Raw genomic sequence first — 22,736 nt, 5'->3', positions numbered from 1 at the left:
CTCACCCCGGGGCAGGTGGGCCCCTCCGGAGGCAGCAGCAGCAGCAGAACACGCGCCGCTGTCACAGGCGCAGACAGGGAGTCCTGGGGAGCGGGGATCTGGCCGGAGACCTGCGCTGAGATTCTTCTCTGCTCTAACGTCCTCTCATGCTAAATCCAACGCTCTGTCTCTCCAAATGAATCCTTGAATGAGAGGTTAAATGAAAGTCAAGCAATTCCTAAGCTTTATGACTATACTGAAACAAAACAGTCCTGCACAGTCTTAAATATTTATTTGTGGATTGTGGCAAAGATCAGTGACATATAAGCTCTAGCATTAGGTTGGTGCACCACCAAGCCACCCCTTCCCAGGATGTTCACTCATCAACCAACAAACACTATAAAGTTGTGATATGTTGAGAAAAAGAATTCTCAGGATCTTGCCTTTCTTCAGCCCCTTGAAACAATCCTATGTACCAGAATCCAGCTGAGGGACCATGTCCAGCTACATCACACAAATACTGGGGGCGGGGGGGGGAGTGGAGAGAACACATTTATAAATCCCTGTCCTCTCGAGCTCAGGGTTTTACACTATAGAAAACAACTGATTTGGACAAAATGATGGGATTGCAACTAAGCTGCCACATTTAAAAAATGGTGAAATGTATAAAGTTTAAAACACACACACACACACACACACACACACACACATAATGAAAACCTTTACAAAGTAATATGCGAACAATCTGTTGATGATTCATCATTCTGAGTAGTCTGCCTGGCTGACACCCTCCTGTTACAGAAGAAAATATCGCTATTTTGAAGAAGGTAGACAATGAATCATCTCTTCCGCACACCAGCGAAGGTCATTCCTCCAATGGTGTGCAGTGACGACCCACTGTGCCAAGACCACTGTAGATCTGGTGAAGGCTCCGAAGCCTGTGTCGAGCCACCCTGGGGAGTTTCCATCGGTGGGGGGGCGCAGGGGCAGAACAGACCGTAGGGAGAGGCCACGGGGCGGTGCAGCGTGCTGGGCAAGGCAAGTGGTGCCCCGAGACCCCAGGGAGTGAGGCCTTGGGGAGCGGAGGAAAGACTTCAGGAAGGAGGAGAGAACAGAGCTGTGCAGGAGGAGCCGGCATGCTCGGAGAGCTCTAGAACTTGAGGAAGAGCATAGGCCATGGGACTTGGGAACCTGAAGTTGAGAGAAATGCGACATTTCAAAGGCCAGCACACTGAGGCAGGCCGACGACTAACACCTAGCTAAGGGTTTTTGGAATCCACACTAAATCTTGGTTAATACTAAATGCCTCAGAGGTTCATTTCTTGTGGATTCAGTGGAGTTCAACACAAACTAGAAATGCGTGGGCCTCATAGATCACGGACACCAGCTGGATCAGCTCTGCACAGAGCAGACAGGAGCGGCAGCACGACGTCACCCCCCAGGGTCAGCGCCCTGGGGCCTCGCGCGCCAGCTTCCCTCAGCTCCTCCCCGACCTCAGCACCCGCCTTCTCCTCTCACTAGGCCTGTGGGCCTCGGAGCGCTGACTTCGGATGGAGCCTAACTTAACTGGCCCCCTCCCCCTAACTACATCGAACAGACCCCGCAATACCCTCCGGGGCTGTCTGAGGCATAGAGAGCCTTACCTGTCCCTACCTGTAGTGTTGTGATGCGTAAAAAGACTACTACTACTACTACTGATTCTGTTTTTGTGTACAAATCGGATTTAGCTGTGGATGTGCTCGAAGGCAAAGGAATGCTGAGAGAAACCCTAAGAGTCTACAGGGCTTCTGCACTTCATGGGCATTCATCGATAAGCCTCCGTTTTGTTCTCAGCTCTGGAATCGAACTTCTTTTGTGTGAAGGCTCAGAGATAATGATAGCGACGGCTTTCAGGAGATGGGGTTAGAAGGAGGATATATGAGAGAGACTGGCTGTGAGACATGGCTATCAAATAGCAAAAATGAAAGAGCAGCATATTATTAGCCATTTTTGTATTTTAACAGAACTCTCAGGCTTCTATGTGCGCCCGCAAGTGCCTCAGAGTCGCAGTGTGGCCGGAAGCCTAAATGAGGTCTCAGAAAAGATAATGGAGCTTTAATGATGGAAATAGTAAGAAAATTAAGTCTAATCATGTTCCATTAAGCATACTCTTAGCTCCCATATTCACTAAATTATTTTATTATGATTTTGCCTGTCTATTGAAACAACCTTTTATGGCAATTTGATTCGCAAGCATAAATAAGTCTCATTTATTTTCCAATATGAAGCCCTGTGGGATTAATAAGAAGTGATGGATCATCTAAAGTTTTACCCAGGCTGCTATCAGGAAGCAACCACTCAGAGAAATACTTCGTTTTATGTTTCTATTTGTGCGGAAAGCACTACATGTAATTAGTCTCATTGGACAGCAGGCGTCACCTGCTAGAAAGGCCGTCCTCGACCCCACTCCCTGCCAGCTTGTCTCAGCCCTCACTGCACCTTGACCAGCCACACAAATTCACAAACATACAGAACAGTTTTAACTAAAAGGAGAAAAAGGCCACTGAAAGGGAGCCACATCCACCCCCACTTCCCGTGCTGGTGGGTCCCACGCTGCGGGCCACCTCCCCCACTCAGGCCTTCGCCCCACGCTCGGCCTCCTCTCCCCAGCCCTGGGGGGACTTTTATCCGTGCAGATCCTCTGCTATCACTGACCAAACTGCTGGGCTGTATGCTTCCACGGGACACTCCCGCGCAGCCGTGTAGGTGTGAGCCTGAGAGGACCCCGGGGAGGATTCTGATCAGTCCTGCGAGGGACGTGCAACGGGGGCGCGCAGTTGAGGAGGACCGGATAGGCGGTTCATTCTGTCCCTACAGAAAGCGGACGCGTCCGTCAGAACACGCAGGCGGGGCTTTAAATATCCCCTCCAAAGGATGTTTACTTCTAGAAAGTGTCAGGAAGAAAAAGCTAAGAAGCTTAACTGGAATCACACAATTCACTAATTAAATGATTCTCTGGGCCAGACCCTGATCGAGGCTATTAAGAATTAAGGGAGTTATGAAGAAAAACATTCAGAAAGAATGATACCTATGGGAGAAGCGGTTGGGAGAACATTATGCAATGCATAGACATAAATCCATACCTATTTTCCACTATAACTTTGTATTAAGATCTAAAGAGAAAGAACAAAAAAATATTATGGAGGATAAACTTACAAAAAATTTTAACTAGAAATCATAAAATTTAATAAACCTATAATAAAATACATGTACCCAATAATAGAGAAACAACTCTCATTGCTGCTCAACCAGAAGTGAGAGAAATGTACAGAGAAACACGCTAATAGGTTACTATATCTCCCTCTTGCAATCTAAGAGTAAAGAAAACAGTAAGGATATGACAACATGCTCCATAAGATATACCTTATAGATGCATGGCAAACTCTGAACTCTACAGAGAATTGAGAGAACAATTTAAGTGTACACAGGGAACGCATGAAAGTTCACTACAGCACATACCAAAAGAAAAAAAAAATCAATAAATGTTCCCCAAAATAAAAAATTTATTCAATGCACTAATACTAGAAATTTTAAAACAAGCTTTTCTTTTTCAATTGTGGTTGACATTTGATATCAGTTTATATTAGTTTTAGATGTACCCACAGAGAGGTCAGACAATTATATAATTTACAAAGTGATTCACCCCAATAACTCTAGTACCTACCTGGTATCACACATAGTTATTACAAAATTGTTGGCTATATTCCCTATAGTGTTTCTCTTCCTCGGCCGATCTCTTTTGTAATTATCCATTCCTGTAGAAGGCCACGTGGGCTCCTCACTAGGAATTGAGGAGGAAACAACTACACAATGTGCTGCCAGAGCTTGAAATGAGGCAGAGTGACAAATCACCAACAGACTTTGAAGGAAGGGCTGTCACCATTTACTCAGTGATGTTGACTGAGGAGCTGGCAGTGAAGTTTGCACTGCATTCAGCTACGCAGTTAATGTGCTGTGTAAGTGAAACCTGAACCACGTTGCTAGGGAGTGACTTACCTAAATCACGGTAACTGAGAGGCATGCATGTCAGGGACTCACAAAGAGATGACTGCACCTCATATCTAGAGGGTCTGGCAGAAGCAACACCATTGAGTGTGGTTGGTAGGGTACGTGAATGTCTCGCAAGAGATGGACATCAATTTGAACCCTTCACCTAGAATGTCACATGATGTGCTCGAGTGTGATGTGTTACAGAATTACATGCTTGTGATTTTGTAATTAACAAAAGGGGTATTATTTGTGCTGGACCCTGTATGTCTACAACAGAAACTCTATCTAGAGATAATGCATAGAAGCAAACCCATAAATAAATACACACACAAAAAAACACTGATTATCTCTGGGCATGGTGTTATAACTAATTTCTATTTTCTTCTTTGAACTTCTCTGCACATTTTAGTTGTTATACAATAAAGATCTAAATGCAACACTTATGTAAAAAGAAAACCAGCAACCATTACCTGTAAAAGACAACGCGAAGCTGTGAAAAGCGAGGACGCAGGGCGTTCCCGTTCCCTAAAGGGCTGCGCGCTAACCAGGACACGGGCACCTGCACACCTGTCTTCCGTCTCGCAAGTGAAACTGGGCTTTCTGGGCCTAATTCGCACTTTCCTGCCCCTCCCCCACAGCGTACCCCAGGCTGTCGTCAGCGCCTGGCCACAGGTGAAATCCATGAGGGAGCCGCAGGTGCCCGGGCCCGTCCGAAGGAAGGACACCTCTCCCATCCAATCACCTGACTGCCACCCGAGGTGCTGGTTAACCACTGACACCTTCAAAAGGGCCCTCCTCCCCCGAAAAAGACACGATCCTCAAAACACAAACTTAGAGAAATTATTGAGGTTGTTTTTAGGGGGTGGAGGAAACCTCTGCAAAGTAGAGAACCTCAAAGGTCTGCAATTCATAACACACTCAGGGAAGAAAGTAAAAAACAAAAAACAAAAAACAAAGCACAACAGGTGCCCCAGCCCGCGCCCCACCCCCCGCCTTCAACCTCAACAGCTTTACAACACCACGTACCTTCCAAGCCAAAATGTCTAAAATATTAATTGTTAAAAAGTAGCTCAACTGGAGCTATGGAAAACTATAAAACACTTTATAGTGAAGTAAAATAAAAATCCAGTATTTCAATTCAGCACAGAGCATCTCAAGAGATCAGACAGAGAGAGACATATATGAGCAATCTCCCAGAGCACACGAGCAATATATTTCGAAGGAAAACCTGTCATGGAGTGCAAAATGAATCATTTTTACAACGAAACCTAGAAATTGCCATAGTTATACGGCGCAGCAGGAATTATTCACGTGTGAAGCATGTCAGGACAGCATCAGAATAAGAAAAAAAGAATATCATTTTTACTTTGACCAATTTAGATCAAGAATCATAATGTGAATTTTAATCTAAGAAAACATCAACTACATGTGGATAATTGTATCACCCACCAAATACGCCAACGTAAAAACACCCGAGCAGATTTCACGGTTAATCTCAATTGCCGTTTCTACCAAGACTGCCTTATGTTATTCCTCATGACTGCTTACACGGTAGGCTTAGTATACAATATACAAAGTGGCATTTTGTTAGCATCCCATTATTACTGTAACAAATTACCACGGAAGTTAGTACATCTATGATCTTACAATGCTGGAGGTCAGAAGCCCAAGGTGGGTCTCGCAGAACTGAGAATCGAGAGCCGGGCTGCGTTTCCATCCTGGAGGCGCCTTTCTCCCCTTTCCAGCTCCCCGAGGCTGCGGGCATGCCCAGCTGAGTTTTCCCACAACTCCTCCTTTTACCTCCTCCTTCCACATTTAAGGACCCTCATGACTGCAGTGGATCCACCTGGACAATCCAGGCTAATCGTATCTTCAGATCAGCTGATTAACATCCTTAATTCCACCTCCAACCTTCAATTCCTCTTGCCAGGCAACCTAACACGTCCACAGGTTTCAGGCATCCAGGCGTGGACATCGTGGTGGGCGGGGCTTCTGCCTACCATGGTACTAATGCTGAAAGCCGTTCTTTACCACAACACAGGAGAGAATCTACATAAATGTATAAAAAGACTGCTCAGAAAAGGCATTGTCAAGGTGGAAAAGTCAGTGAATAATAACCACTGGTTAATGTCTGCAAAAATAATAAGTATCAACACTGCTCTAGTCCCATGCTCTAAAATGTGCCTCCCACACAAATGGTTTCTAGGTAGATCTTTCTAAATGAAACTTGATCATGTCAAAGGCTTGCTTAATACTGTTCCAGGGCTCACCAGAGGGCCCGAGGCAGGGCTGCACTCCTTGGCATGGACGTAAAGTTCTACACCGCGTGGGCCCAAGGCACGTCCTTCTACCCCGCGTCCCCTCGTGCCCTCACTCGTTCACGCAGGCATTCGCTGGGTGCCCGGCTGCGTGCCTGTCAGGGGTGACCCAGTGACCCAGCTCCTGCTGTGTGAAGTCAGTAACCTAGTGGTAGACCTTCCGTCAGCAAATCACATAGAGCAAGCATAAAACTGCAAACTGTCACAAAAAGGAAAAAGGACCCACAAACATGGACAACAGCGTGGTGATTGTGGGAGAGAGGGGGCATAAGGGCACTAAATGGTGATTTAAAAAATACAATAAAAAAAAAAAGAAAGGATCAGATGCTACTCTTGACATCTAATAGAGTCCAGATTATTTACACTAGATTTGCATCATTACAATTTGAGTACAGATTTGCTACTTACTAGCAATGTGACCCTGTAAAAAGGGTTAATCAAAACTGTCCTTCTGTTCAGGATAAAAAGAAAATAATAATAATAATACCTATCTATCCACGTGGTTGTGTGGATTATATGCTATAAGGAAGTACAGGTGCTGCAAGCACCCAATGATGAAGGAAGGCACCTCACCTGGTCAAGGGAGCCAAGAGGCTCTCAGGAAGAGACAGCTGAGAAGAGAGGAATCATGGGTGGTCAGCCGTGACAGGAGGACGGAGCATTTTCAAACCCAGGAAGGAGGGGCACCTAGGCCCTCAGGTGCAGAGTGTGCACACGCCTCTGCTGGCGACCAGCACTGTCCACCGTGCAAGCGTCACTCCCTCCTGCTCAGCAAGTGACCCTTTTCCTGACGGGGCGCTAATCACCCACATCTGAGAGCTGGCCCACTGCGTATCTCAGGTGTCACTTACACTCTTTTATATGAGCACTGTTGGGTTACGCCTGCCTCCCCCATAAACGGAGAGCTCACTGAGGCCAAGACCTGCCTCAGTGACCCCTCTGTCTAACCCCAGCACTGCCCGGCACGCCTAGTGGAGTGTTGTAACTTATGTCCATGCGTCATGTATGGCACTGAGAGTATCCACTAACAAACCTACACAGAGATACACCCAGAGACACTAGAGGCAAATCAAAATGGAATTCTAGAAAATGTTCAAATCATCCACAGGAAGGAAGGAAAAAGACAACAGAAACAATGGAAGAAGAAGAAACAAAAAGTAAAGGGCAAATTTAATACCTAACCCATTGATAATTATATTAAATATAAAAGTTCTAAATAAACCACTGAAGACCGATTTGAAGAGTGGGTTAAGAAAAAAACAACCCAACTACATGCTGTCTACAAGAAACTCATTTAAAATATAATGGTAAAAGTAGGCTGGACATTAAAAGGATGGTAGAAGATATACTGAGAAAACATTAATCAAAAGAAAATGGGTATGGCTATATCGATATCAGAAAAAATAGACTTCAGAGGAAAGACAATCAAAAGAAACACAAAGAGACATTACCTAATGATAAAATGACGATAATTCAAATGACCAAGACGACAAAAGAATCCTAAATATATACAATCCAAGCAACAGAGCTGCAGAACCTTGAAGCATGAGCTGGGAGATGACACAAAAGAAATAAACAAACCCAAAATCACCTGAAGACTTCAACATCCCTCTCTGAATACCTGGAAAGAGAATCAGCAAGGACGGTCCAGCAGAAATAATGCCTGCTTGAGTGTGGTTGGTAGGGTACTAAGATGGGTGTAATAATTTATAGTTTTAATTTGAACATTTCGCCTCAAATGTCATATGGTGTGCTTGAGTGTGATATTGTTATGTTACAGAATTACGTGCCTGTGATTTTGTAATAAAAGAGTTTATAATAAAAAAAGGGGGGGGGGGCATTATTTGTGCCGGACCCTGTAGATTCAACACCACCAACTACCAGGATCTAATTAACATTTATACAACACTCACAAATAATAGAATACATATTCATTTCAAGTGTCCACAAAACATAAACCAAGACAGCCCCATATCCTTGGCTATGAAACAAACCTCAAAAAGTGTATATACATTGAGCTACACAGATACAGTGTACAAATGTTGATGTTCTGAGTTTGACATTGCACTCTAGTTACTGGAAATATAACCACTGGGGAAACAGTGAAATACAAAGGACCCTTCTGTACTACCTCTGCAATTTCTTGTGAAGCTACAAATATTTCAAAATATGAAGTTTCAAACAGTAGTAGAAAAAAGAAAGCTACATACCACCCTCATTTACAAATACTTCTATGAAAACCTTTTAAAAATGTTTGCATATTGAATCTAGAACTACATATTTTGTTGTGTATAATGTGCACCCATGGTTTTGTGCGCATTATACAAGGGATTATTATGCCCATTATTATACCCATGGTATGTGATCATTATACCCATGTATAATGCACATCCTTATTTTTCCCTCAAAAATTTGGGCAAAAAAGTGTGCCCTACACATGGCAAAATACAGTACATTTTAAAAACGCACTATCCCTGAACTATTGAACACACACATAATGAGTGGCTACTTGACATCTAAGCCTACTTAGTGCCAGATGATAGGCGAAACGAGAGGGACAGGCACAGCCCCACTTAGATAAGGCAGAGAAAGACTGCGAAAGCTGAAGGACGAGGTGCACTCGGCCATCCAAAGAAATGGAAGAACATCCTGGGAAAGGGAATAGTGAAAGCAAAGGCCCCGAGGTAGAAGACAAACAGCCCCAGGCAGAGTCCGTTCAGCAAGCTAAGAAGTCAATACGGCAGAGCATCAGTGGGGGACGGGAGAGGGTGCAACACCAGGCGGGAGAGGCAGTCCCCCTCAGATGCTGTGGGGTTTGGCAGGAGTTCAAATATAGGATGTTTGTAATGGGAGTTTCTAAAAATAGAAGTATACTGCTGTAAGGTTCTTACACAGGACATGAAGTGGTCTGAGACAGAGGAAAGGAAATGGGATGTACGAAGCCTGCACAATGTGACACGTATGGGCAGCTAGAGCATATGTGTGATAAACATGAACAAAAGTAGATGAAGGGAGCAAAAGATAGTAGTCATGAGTCATTAAACATGTACGAGACATCTGGACATGAAATATTCACGATACACTAAGTCCTAAACTAAATACAAAACAGGAAGCACCAAATAGTATCCATGAAGTTTTAATTAAGTCACACATTGGTGACATCTATTTAGGTCCCATGCTTTTGTTCTTTGCTTAAGAAACGCAAGTAAACCCCACGGGTATTCAGTCAAACCACAGCCAGGGCCAAGGGCACAGGTCTCCGCGCCTCTCTGACACAGTGAATTTGTGGCGTTGACCTCAGATAGTGATACTTCCTGCTCGTGAGCCCTCTTCCTCAAATGTCAGCTCTGAGGAAGGCTGATACAGCAGAGAGTGGAGAAATATGAACACTCTCTTCCCCAGAACTCAGGTGGTGTGTGCTCCACCTGCTCGAACTCTGCTTCAAATGTCTTCCTTTAGAGCTTATCTCTTGCTTCTCGCTGTGTGTATTTAATTGTTCCAATAGATTGTGTGCTGTGAGATTTTTTTTTTATGTTCAATGACCTCCTGGCTACTTTGGCCAGAGGTATTTTTAGAGAGGACCATTATACAAGGTAATTACCTCCAGGACAGTAGGTTGACTGGGGAAAATTAAAGAGGCATATTGTAAACCCTATGCCAATCATGGAAAAAGAAATACGCAATGATCCAAAAGACAGCTGGAAAAGAAATAAGAGAGAAAGAAGAATAGAAGGTCAGAAAGAAAACTAGTGGTAAGTTGGTAATTTAAATATACTAATATTAATAATTACATTAATTAAATGAAAATGTTCTGAACACCTCAAGTAGAAGACTACGATAGTCAGACTGGAAAAAGCCAGCTCCAGCTACATCTATCTTCAACAAAACAACTTTAAACATAAAGGCATAGATAGGTCAAGAGTTAAAGGATGAAAAAATACACCTTACAACCACAAATCCAAGAAAGCTGCAGTGGTGATATTAGCGTCAGACATAATGCTTTTTCCCTAGAAGAAAATAAACATGCTCGATCAAAGAAGCCAGCAGTACATTAGAGAAAGAAGAAAAGAATCCATACCTATCTATTCATTTATATAAAATTCTAGAAAATGCAAACTAAACTACAGTGATTGAAAGCAAATTAATAGTTGCCTGGAACTGGTACAGGGGTAGAGAGGGATGGATTATAGATGGTCACAAAGAAATTGGGGGTAGGGGGTTGGCAAAGGATATGTTCATTATCTTTATTGAATATACATATGTAAAAATTCACCACATTATACATCATAAGTGCATGCAGCTTATTGTGTGTCAATATAGACCATAAATAATATATGGAGACACAGTGAATGAACAATGACTACGGTGTTCCAGGTCCCCATAATGATCAAGCACTGTTGGCACGGGTCCAGGACGGTGAGAGGGAGGTGTAGGGAAGGGACAGGCTGGCTTTGTACTCATTCCTAACGACAAAGTTATTTTGGAGCAAAGATTTAAGATTTAATCATGAAATCATGAGTGTACAGAATAAAAGATGGCTTAATATTTTATAACCTTGTTGAGGAGAAGTCCTTTCCTAATCATGCTAGAAAACACAGAAGCTATAAGCAAGAGAAATTGATAAATGTGACTCTGATATTAAAAAGCAAACAGCACAAAATACAAACAACTATCAATTTAAAAGACCAATAGCACTCAGTTGTGAGTGTGGCAAAGCCACTGCTGTTTTTATATATGGCTGTGTGGGAAATTTTGTATCACCATTTTAGAGAGTAAATTGAAATACAGAAGATGCATATATTTTGGTGTAACAATTCAGCTTTCAAACATTTACCCTACAGAAACTCACATAAGTAAAGATATTCTATTCAGAGTTGCTCATATTAGCAGAAAATTGGGGGAGAAATATGAAATGTCTGTCAAAGGATGGTGGCTCAATAAATCATGCTAATTAAATAAAACAGTATGTGGCCATTAAATACAATAAATAATATGCATGCACATACATTTCACTCCTATAGGCATTACAAAAATAGATACAAAGTAGAATATTTAGTATGGTCCCATTATTGAAAAAAAAAGATACATGTGAAAAATAATGAGAATATGTATTAAGCTGTAAGCTGTGGTATTATGGAAGGCCTTCACATTCTAACTTAGACATTTCTATACTGTTTGAAATCTTTACAAGTATATATTGTTCTTGTTAACAGAAAAAATAAGCCTAAAAATCCTATGCAATAACTTGCCTTTACTGGCTTCTCACAGTCTTTCTGCAATATGGTGCTCTAATAAATCCAAAATCCAATTTCACTTGCTAGAGCTATTTAAAAAGCTCTTTTTTTCCTCATAAATCTGTAAACTGCTTTAGTGCATCAGATTTCCCGGCTCCGTCGGAAAATCCTTTGCAGCCCTGGGTAAGCACATAAATTCTGCTTTTTCTTGCTCACCCAAGAAAACACGCAGAAGAGCACCAAAAGCAAAGGCTTTAGATGCCTGCTGCTTTATGTAATGGAAACTAGTAACTTTCTGTTGATATTTCCACTTTCTTAAAAAGTGGGTATTCTCAATTTGATTTGTTCCAGAATGAACTTTATGGGAGCCTACATTACTGAAGTTTGAGAAAAAGTAACATTCAGTGGTTACACACTGAGGAGGAGTAGTCCCTGGTTTCACCCCAGGCCCTTCCGGTCATCCTCTGTATTTATCCAGAGTCCTTTCACTTCGTTCCATCTTTCAAAGGGCTCCAAACGCACAGGGTTGTGTAGTGAGACAATGCAATGCCTGAAACCCACAGTAGGCATTTTATTTCTTAATCTAAAGGTGGCCAATGACCAGGCACTGCCAGGTAGTACAGAGTCAGAAAAGAAAGAAACTCAAGTGGTGTCATCCGTCATGGTCAAAATCCAGGGGAGCTACAACCAAATCCCCTTTTGTACGTGACAAGGAAGAACGCTGGCCTTTCCTGCTTCTCCTTCCCACCCGCAGTCAGGGGGATGCAGGCTGGGAAGGAGGGCTAAGTGCAACAGCCATGGCTCACCTCCCTCCCGAGCTCACCAGTAAACCGATAGGAGCTGCAAGGCACAGAACCGGAGGAGGCAAGGTGCTGGGAGCAGGGGTTGCACACAGCGTGGCTCCCTCCCTCAGGGAGGCTCACAGCGTGGCTGAGGGTGAAGACTGAGGAAATCACCTACTGCAGCACATCCAACAGAAACAGAGCGCACACCACATGTAAATGTTCTGAACGGTGCAGTAAAAAAAATAAATAAACAGTTGAAATTCATTTTAATAATATTCCACTTAGCCTGATATATCCAAAATATGGTCACTAAAGCACACAATCCACGTAAGAAAATTAAGCAGCTACTTGACGCTCTTGTACATATTTGACACTCAGTCTGGATGAGCTTTTAAGCACTCCATGCGCTTTATGCGGCTGCCGCCCACCACACTGAAGCGCAGGTCTGCGGGGGAATCCAACCAACAGCACAGGTAACGCGCAGGGTGCAGGACCGGCACACACAGGCACCCAGGTTTCACAGCCCTCAGGACAGAAACACCGCCTTTTCCCTTAGTAGCTCACTAACTTCATTTCTTCCTAGTTTTATCCAGTGGTTTGGTTCCTCTTGCGTCTCCCCCTTCACGTGTCTGTAGCTCATTCAGTTGTCTGTGCGCTGATTTTACCCTTACTTTTTCATGAGCCTAACTGCACAATCAAGAATCAAAACAAATGCAAATACAAAAACAAACACAAATACAAAAGCTTACACTCTTGGGAAGTATATTATCTACGTCTATGCTTTTTAACTAGGCTTTCTCCTTAGGGAGGAGGAGGAAGGAGCGCTGTTGCCTCCAGGAGAAGCCCAGGACCTGGAGCAGAACCAGAAACAAGAATAATGACCATAAAATGCAGGATCCCACTGGCCTGGGAGAGGCCCCTACGAAGCCCACGCCCAGCACGTGCCCTGCCACTGGCGAGAGGTAGCCTCAGCTCTGGTTTAGCATTTTTTTTAGCAGGTACAACATGGGGTTTTTATCTTCATCAAGTCCATCTGTTTTCAAACCAGTTGGGCTGATTGTGCAGAATCTAGTTACGCTTTATCCCAAGTTTATAGATATATTTACTTAGCTTCAGCCCATTTCTTTGGCTCTTCAGCTAACCCTGTATTAATCATATTAATACCATGGTACTAATCTCAATAAAATCATTTGTTCAGCCGTTACATGGGCAACTTCATCCAATCCAGTATCAGTAGATTGCACCATAGCCCTGGGGAGGTATGTTCAAATACAAATTTATGACACAAACTACCTAGAATAATTCCCTGCAAATACATTTCCACCCCTTCTCCCCCCGCCCCCCAAGGAAACACCTCAGCGTACACACTTACATGGCAATGTGCTAGCCTAGTCAAAGCCACCTGCGCACACCACAGGGCCTGCTTACGCAGCTCCACTCTGCAGTCTACGAAGGCCTGGACTGGGGGTGCGGGGAGGCTGAAGAACCAGACTTATCTCCTGCATCCAATAAGTACTCCTGGACAACTTTGAAAGTATCTTCCCAAGTCAAGCATTTTGAAATTTTAATCAAATCTTGTTTTCCAGTTTAGAAATTCATACCTGTGTGCATAGCAGAATCTTATTAAGGGCATATTGGATACAAGCGTGCAGAGTCATAAACTTCTAAGGAACTTGTCGTTTTAACATACCCGAAGAACCAATTCACATTAGAGGCGTTGCAACGAGAATGGAGCAAAGTAATTCTAGAAGCCTGGGTGGATTGAAAACACGCCTTCAATGGAAAGTGCCCACCAGTCTGCTCGGCGCTGGCGTCTCCGCGATTAAGTCCTTTGGGCGCCAAGGGCCCGTAAAGGGACTCTCTTCTAAAGATACAGTTGACTTGAAAGACTGACTAAAGCTTGCTTCCACTGCTATCTTTTGAGAACTGTTGAAACAATGTACTTGTCAAACTAGTGTATTGCTGATCTCATTTTTATTGTTAACATTTGCCACTGAAATTGCTCTTTAATTGTTTGTTTTGGAAGAGACACATAAAATATCATGACAGCGATATTTGGGCACATATTGGAAAATCTGCCATGAATAAAGATTTTTTTTCCCCAATGAAAAACAGTTTGCCTCTATTACATGGCATTAAAATGATTTACTGAAGTAGGCCAAAGCATAAACCACTGAAATAAAATGGAGAGAGATTACAGTTGTAGCAAAATGCAAAGGCGGATCCATCTAAGCTCACACTTAAGACACGTTGAAATGCAACTCTTGCTTTTCAGAGAGCGGCAAAAGGGAAAAAGAATGCCTTCCATCCTGCTCACCCCCAGTGGCTGACCCTTCAGGAACCCACATTTATCAGCTGGAGACCCTGAGGGCTGTGAAGGGATCGGGTCAGCGTGATCCACTGCGTGCTTGCTGCCTGAGCCTCCATCCCCCATCCGACCCAGCTGCGACTACGACCAACATAAATGGGGCGCTCTTGCGGGCGCGCTCTGCCTGGGAAGCAGCGCCCAGCTGCTGTGACAGCTCCTGCTGGTAAGCCATCAGCTCCCTGGCTCTCCCACGGCTTGGCCTGCCGAGAGCAGGGGCACTTGTGGCTGGCACACAGGATAAAACCCACTCCGCCTGCTCTGCCCTGAATGTGGGGCTAGGTCTCCTGGGCCCTTGGCTGAGACCTCGGAGACTGGCTCTGTCTTTCATGCTTCCTTCCCCACAGCCCTTTTGGCTGATCTCAGAAACCTCGCTGATGGAGGACGCAGGGGACGCTCAGACATCAGCTTTCAACCTGTTTCAAGCTTCCAGCATAAATAGCCCTGTGCCCCCAAGCCTGGTTCTCTCCCAGGGCCAGCCCGTGGCCCAGCGGCCTACCTCCTCACTGCATGTCGCCCATCAGCACAGGGCTCTGAAAGGTTTTTGGCTTTGGGTTTTTTTTTTAAGGAGAGGATACCACCTGGTTTTAGCATAAATTATTTGCCAAACCAAACAAACATCGAACAACCACAGTATGAAGCCCTGCGGGATCAGGTCCCCAGTGGCCCTCCAGCCTCACTCCGTGGTCTCTGGCCCAGGCACACACAGCTGAGAACTCCCCACGCCCCAAGCTGGCCACCCCCACCCTCCTCATGACAGCTCCCTCGAGGCCACATTGGCAGGTTACCTCTGCGAGACTCCTCTCGCCACACTGAGCAGCCGGTCACTCCCTCCCCTGGATCCAAGGTGTCTTCTGCCTCCTTCCATGAAGCTCCCCTACTGCTCCTGACCAGTCATGTGTCCACACCTGCCTCTCCCTTCACTGCAAATCCAGGGGGCAGATAGTAGGCACTCAGACTGGAGGGCGCACTGTGTCTCCTGAGTTGGCAGTTGTAATCGGACACTGTGTTTAGCGCTTTTTTTTTTTTAATAAAAAAAACTACTTTTGTCCTGGCTGGTGTGACTCAGTGGACTGAGTGCCGGCCTGCGAACCAAAGGGTCACCAGTTCGATTCCCAGCCAGATACATGCCTGGGTTGCGGGCCAGGTCCCCAGCAGGGGACGTGTGAGAGGTAACCACACATTGATGTCTCCTTCCCATTCTTTCTCCCTCCCTTCCCCTCTCTAAAAATAAATAAGTAAAATCTTTAAAAATAAAAAATGGTTTCCAATTATTGATGTGTTTAACCAGTGCAATCCATACTTAGAGCTCTTGGTTCTAACACACAACCCCAGAAATCTTAAGATTTGTAGTGGCTATTTTGTGCAAACAGGACATCAGATTCAGAATGCGACTCCCTTTGCGTTCACTAGCCTCCAGGCTGCAGGGAAGACGCGGGCTCTGGGTGCGGTGCCAGCCCATCAGGAGAGAACAGGCTGCTTTCCCGAGGAAAACCACACAGGAGAGGAGGCACTGTTGGTACAAGTGCAGCATGTGAGGAACTCAAGAAAAGAAGGAAGACGTTACAAAGCCTGTAATCAGGCTTTATGTACACCAAAAAGAAACAGGGAAAGAATTATGGGCTAAGAGTAAAGAAAAAAGCAATCAGGAGGTCCCAGTAGACCCCCAGCAGAACGGGCCAAATGCTGTTCTGCTTTTTCACGGGTGTCGAGAAGACACACTTGGTGGACAAGCATGCAGGGCCCCGCGACAGCCTTCCCATTATATCTCCTTCTGATCACATCATTGCTAAAGGCTGCTACCTATATTCCAGACCTCACATATGCCCTTGAACTTAGGAACCAAACCCAGCTAATGCATATACTGTGTTTCCTTGCCACTAGGAACCCAACAGTTCAATGATGCCCTTCTTTTATAAGCACTGAGAAAAATGCGGCCGATTAAACTATGACATGCTTTCTTCTTACCAACAATTTTCATTTTCTTTTTATTGAAAGATCTGTTTTAGACTTATTCAGACCTATATCCTTAGAACATATCACTCTTGGGCACTTATAAAAAGAAAAGTAAAAACAAAATAGAATGGTTAAGGTAATGGCAACCGGGAAGCCTGGCCAAAAACAACCGTAAAAAGTCACTGGTTTGGAAAATACATCCCAGTGTGAGAAATGTAAAAATAGGAAAAAAATTATGTATCATAGAATCAATAAAATACTATCTTATGCATAGTTCATTGACAAAATTTAGAAAGGACAAGGTAAATAGTCCGCAGGATAACTGCTACAAAGACATTTCATTGATTAGAAAATGTGTTTATATAGAGGAAAAAAAGTTGAGATTATTCAACTCAAGAAAGACAAAAGTAGAATAAGGATTTAATAATGGTCTTTAAGAACATCGAAGTCCTGCCCCAAAAAGCAGTAATTTCCAACTGGTTTTTTTTTTTTTTCTTTACTCTTTTAGCAGCAGGACCTCTTTTAAAAATACTCTCCTATGAGGAACCTGAGTACAGAGCTGTTCCCACTAGAGAAAAGCTTCATCCCACACCTGGCTGCAAAGTCACAGGGCTCAGCTGGTTGGATGTCGTACTGCAAAGCGAAAGATCTGTGGTTCGATTCTCAGTCAGGACACATGCCGGGGTTGCAGGTTCGTGTCTCTCGTTGCGGTGCGTGCGAGAGGTAACCCATCGATATTTCTCTTTCACATCGGTTGTTTCTCTCCCTTTCTTTCTCCCTCCCTTCCCATGTCTCTAAAAAATAAATAAATACTAAGTTGGCCAAAAAGTCCATATGGTTTTTCTCCATAAAGGGCGCATTTTTCCTTTTCACCAATAACTTTATTGTTTTGGATGTTTTGAGTCTGTAGGCTATCTCCCACATGGTGTAACGTTGATTGTTCTCAATTAATGTCTTGATTTAATCGCTATCAACTTCAACTAGTCTACCTGACCCTGGAGCATGGTTCGATCAGCCATGGTACCTTTTTTATACACTGCAGAAGTCTTTTTTTGTGTTTCAGCAGCATTTTTACCTTTCTTGAAATAATAAAGCATAATATGCCAAAAATATTGTATATTTTCTTCCATCTTTAGTATTAAAATAGCTGCACAAAAAATCACCAATTTTGATTTTTTTAAATGCACGTTGATATGACAGCTGTCATGACACAATCTAACAAAATTGTTTCAAATGAAGTTAAAGACAACTAAGTGCTACCAGGGCCATCGAATGGAAAAAACCAAATGGACTTTTTGGCCGACCTGATAAAATTTAAAAGAAACAAAAACAAAAAACAAAAACTCTGACCTGGAAAGATGTTACTGTCTCCTCACTCCCTAATGCAGCCATAGGACAATGACAGGGTTTAAATCATGACATTAACCAACTAAATATTTATGTGGTCTATAGAATATAAAGCCTTCCTAGGCGCTCGTTATATAAAGCTTGATCAAGTACGGAGGGGTTTTTGTAACCTATACGAAGAAACTTTCTATGTGCAGACTTTAGACCTTGAGATGACCGCCAAAAGATAAGAAATGTTTTCTCAGTCACCAAAGAAGATGTATGGATCTGCCCAGGTGAGAGGTCCTCCTGTCCCAGCTGGAGATGCATCCGCGCCCCTTGAGGCCCACTGTTGGCACTACAGCCTCTCTGTCTGCAACACCAGTTTCTTTTCAAAAGCCAGACAGACCAGCTGCATTTGGACAGCACGGGGCCCAACCCGCACCTCACTGTGCCCGTTGCTCTCCGGCACGAATTCAGCAAACACGTCAACAAATCAGCTGTAACCCATGTCCCACTGAAAGTGCGCAGACCACTTGGAAAAGCTCTAAAATCCTCACTAAAAAGATCTTCATCTGTGTGTTACTTCACTCCCATCTTCTCCTAATACTCCCCCTAAAATCCTGTTTTACTATTTGTTTTTGTTCTGAATTTTTAAATTTTTTCCCCACCACAGTGTACATTCAGTATGATTTTGTACGAGTTCCAGGCATACAGCATGCTGGTGAGAGCCTTTGCTATTAGAAACAATGGCAGTCCAGGCTCCAGCCCACTCCCACTCCTGCTCCCCAGCCCAGTTCAAATGGCTCAGCAACGTCAAGCAGCTCCTCTGGAAGGGAAAGGGTGACCTGGGCTAAGAAAATTAACGTTCTCACCATATAGCCGCATCAACATACAAACAACGTGTACAATAATGTTGTCTTAGCAGGAGCCAAGGAAGCTAGTTTTCCATGTGAAGAGGTATCAGACCATCCCAGTTATTGCCCCGCTGATGACCAAGGCAGGTTAGGCTGACCTGTCCCTGTCCTGGCCCCTTGTGCTGTCAGGCGGCTGTGGAGGGGAAGTTCTTGGTAAAGGGGCATAACCCCTCCAGGCACAGAGGGCATTCCTTTGGTTAAGGGCGTTCCCTTTGCTAAAAGCACCAACTCAATTTTCAGCCTGATTTTCCAATCTGTATTTATTTTAAGGAGGGATTTATCTGAGAAAAGTCAACTCTACAATCTATTGTATTCCACACAAAGAAATCATAGATGGCAGGTTTTTTTCAACAGACGATTTCCAATGAAGTTGCACTCTATGGCTGAATGGTGTATGGATGCTAAGCTGCTCTCCATTGTGAAGAAGACAACTTTCTGCCCATAAAACGGGAGATCTGACCCAGTAACTACGAAGTCAGAGGGCTTCCTAGTGAATATCAGGAAATTCATTATTCTTCCCTTCCTCCACAAACCAACACCAGGAAAAGTATTCTTCCTACATTAGATAACATATGGTTTAAGTCAACAGAAGTAAAATGCAAACGATCTATGTAAAGAGGGCAGGCGATTAAGCAGTGTCCCTGTACGATTTCAGACCTGGACAGAGTTCAGACAAGGAAACCGAGGCCCACTAAGGTCAAGTAAGATCATGGAGGACACACAAAAGCCTTCTGGGTAGAGCTAGGCTTGGAACCCAACCACACGACATGGTTAAAACCTTAAAAAACTTTTAATTTCAGATGCAGATTTCCTTACCAGGATTACTTCAAAAATAACTGGGATCAGTTTGCTTTCTTCCACAAGTCTGTTAAGAAATAAAAAGACAACCGCACATTAGATAGCTCATACTTACACCGCTGCCCTACAAGGAAGCACTGCAGCCCCACGTGTTACTGCTTAAATTCTGTGACCGAGAAATCATGTGACTAAATACATACTCATTTCTAATGCACTGAACTACAGCTATTAAACACGAGAAATAGGAAGCCTCTTTGCAAATGCCTATTAGCTTAGCCTTATTAATCTCTAGCAAGCCAAATTCAGAATGATACTTACAAATGTAAAATTTTATTAAAATTCACAATTATGATGAAGACTATCAAAATCAGCAACTCCAGATGAAATCATGAAACCAATCATCACCGCACAGTTAGACAATAATCATGCGACCCTGTAATCTTCCATATATGCCTCATCAGACACCTTCTCAGCACTGATTTACCAGATAGTGATTTTTAAATCACCTTTAACTTTAAAAAAACGTAGGCACCAATCACCCAACTGGCTCCAGGCACTTCCCTCATTAAACCTAGTTAAAAATTATCATCTTCTAGAAGAATTTTTCCATAGAATTTAAGAGAAAATAGCCTTAATTCAAAAGTGACAGCTTTTTTCTTTTTAAAGCCAGTATTTCATCTCTAAATATGCCATTAGTCCAAGGGTCAGTAAACTTTTTTCTGTAAAGGGTCAGAGAGTAAATATTTCAAGCTTTGCAGACCTCATGGTCTCTATAGCAACCACTGAACTCCGCCACAGTCATGTAAAAGCAGCCATGAATGAAACATAAATGAACAGGCGTGACTGCGTTCTAATAAAATTTTATTTACAAACACAGGCAGTATGCCATATTTGGCCCACAAGCTGTAATTTGCTGATCTTGCTCCAGTTTAAAAAAAAAATCAGATTCCTTGATTTTATTGGAATTTCCTTGGTATGATAAACTACAACACTTAGGCATGTCACCCTTGCTATGGGTACGTGCAGTTTATCTATTTCACAGGATGTGCCTGGGAATTTATCACCTCGCCTCCCTGGAACTTGTTTGTCTATGATGATACATTGATTTTTTTTTTTTTTTTTTTTAAGAAAAAGCCTACGAGACGAGCCCCCGAAAAGATCACAGTGTTTACCAATATGTGTTAAGGGAAAGTGAGAGATAGAGTCCCCTAAGGCTGAAACACTGAGAAAGCCTGGCCTCGGTACGAAGCAAACTGGACATGGTCATTTCTGTAGTTACAGTGTATTAGAGGGAAAAGGTTTTGACTATAATTAATTTCATTTACACTCTCACTTTCCTGAGCAATTGCAGGTTCAGATCTGAATGTAAAGCTTCATGTATGATGGCTGGGCGGGATGGGAAAAGCAAAGACCCAAGACCAAGGTCAAGCTCAGGCCAGCACATTCCCAGTGTTCTTCCTCAGCTTCCTGGATTTAACAATCTCTCTTCCTACACTGGTCTTTTTACGTGTGCATAATGCAGGGTCCAGCAGAGTGTGGTTGGATGGGTACGTGAATGTCCCGCATGAGATGGGCAGCAATTTGAACATTTGACCTAAAATGTCATATGGCGCGCTTGAGTGTGATAGTGTTATGTTACAGAACTACATGCATACAATTTTGTAATAAGAGATTCAGTACAGATTACCAGCTCATAAAAAATGGGTGTTATTTGTACCATACCCTATATATACTCTTATTAGGCCCGAGCTGAAATAGCCAAGCTCACACATGTCCGAGTTGCCCTAGCAACCAAAGCCAAGAGGCACAGAGTCACAGACACCACTGCTCCTCTCGTGGCACCTAGAGGTTATAGGTGCCTCTACCAAGGTGACCCCAACATCACATCCAAGCACCCACTCCCAACACCAGGCGTCTCATGACAGTGTTTTACAGTACGTTCTCTTATGAACACGTGGCTACATAACCAACCTTGACTCATTCTTGAACATGACAGCTCGTGCTTCTTCCGGTCTCTCCAGGACCAGCAAGCTGACCTGAGCGACCTCTGAAGTCTCTTGTCACTAAATTCTACCACCCAGTCTTCCAAAAACAATCAGCCACAACAACTGTGTTCTTTGATTTGACAAACATCATTTAGAGCCTCGTCTGGTAAATAAAAGGGAAATCATGCTAAATAAAATTATTTCTAATTAAAAAAAAAAAAAAAACTCCTATAACATTTTCTGTGATTTGTGGACTAAGCCTGAATGTAATTCCAATAGAACTCCCAGGCAAGCACTGAACAAGAGCGTCTGTAAATATGTGCGGCTACGTGAGGCACTGTCTGTCCAGACTGGACGAAGCAGGCAATGAGGTGGGTGCACTGGGTACGGACTAGCATTTTCTTAATTAAAAATAATACAACAGTGAACACCCGACGGCACCTCAGGCAGAACTGTCCCGTGGCAGTTTTGTCTCGGTTATAAGGTTATAAGGTTCAGTTACACGGGGTCAGGCAAAAGTAGGCTTATAGCCGTGAATACACAAAACACAGTTTATTCTTGTATTATTATTTCTTAATTATTATATTATTTTCCATATAAAGAACTGTAAACCTACTTTTGCTCCACCCTGTATGTGTACTGGATGGTGACATCATTTTTTTTTTTTAAACCATGAGTTGTAGATAAAACATCTGAAATCCACAGATGGTAGACAGCTGTGGAAATAATACTTGTTTGTCTTCGCTAGGTTCTTAACATTTGATTTTAAAAACTTGGTCTCCTTGCTTGAGCATCTCCTCTCACGCCAGCAGAGGCCCAGCCAGGGGCTCGGGTGGGTCTCTGACGGTCAGAGCCGGCCCTGCTCCGGGGCCGGGGAGCCCCGAGCTCCCTTCCTCGGCCCCAACGGGCGCTCTGGAGGGCAGCGCCAGCGCCCAGGCTTCTGCAGACCATGAGGACCAGGCCTCGGGAGAAGGCTGAGGTGGCTGGTTCTAAAGGGAGTGTTCAGGCAGCAAATCTTAAATCATCAAAGCAGACTTCGGAAAA

The 22,736-nt window shown here is 43.6% G+C and overlaps 1 protein-coding gene across 1 annotated transcript in view; it reads right to left on the bottom strand.

Moving 5' to 3' along the window:
• Positions 1 to 22,736, bottom strand: part of ULK4 (unc-51 like kinase 4) — a 233,621-nt gene that overhangs the window by 74,221 nt on the left and 136,664 nt on the right. The window contains exon 31 of the mRNA XM_054595876.1: positions 19,726 to 19,774. Within this exon, the coding sequence (XP_054451851.1) occupies positions 19,726 to 19,774 (49 nt within the window). The remainder of the gene's footprint in view (positions 1 to 19,725; positions 19,775 to 22,736) is intronic.

This window comes from Pteronotus mesoamericanus, unplaced genomic scaffold (genome assembly GCF_021234165.1).
Source record: "Pteronotus mesoamericanus isolate MK-2021 breed Mesoamerican mustached bat unplaced genomic scaffold, CSHL_Meso_final scaffold_54, whole genome shotgun sequence".
Classification (NCBI taxonomy): Eukaryota; Metazoa; Chordata; class Mammalia; order Chiroptera; family Mormoopidae; genus Pteronotus; species Pteronotus mesoamericanus.
The sequence above is the reverse complement of the archived record's forward strand: the minus strand, read 5'-3'. Positions and strand labels throughout refer to the sequence as shown.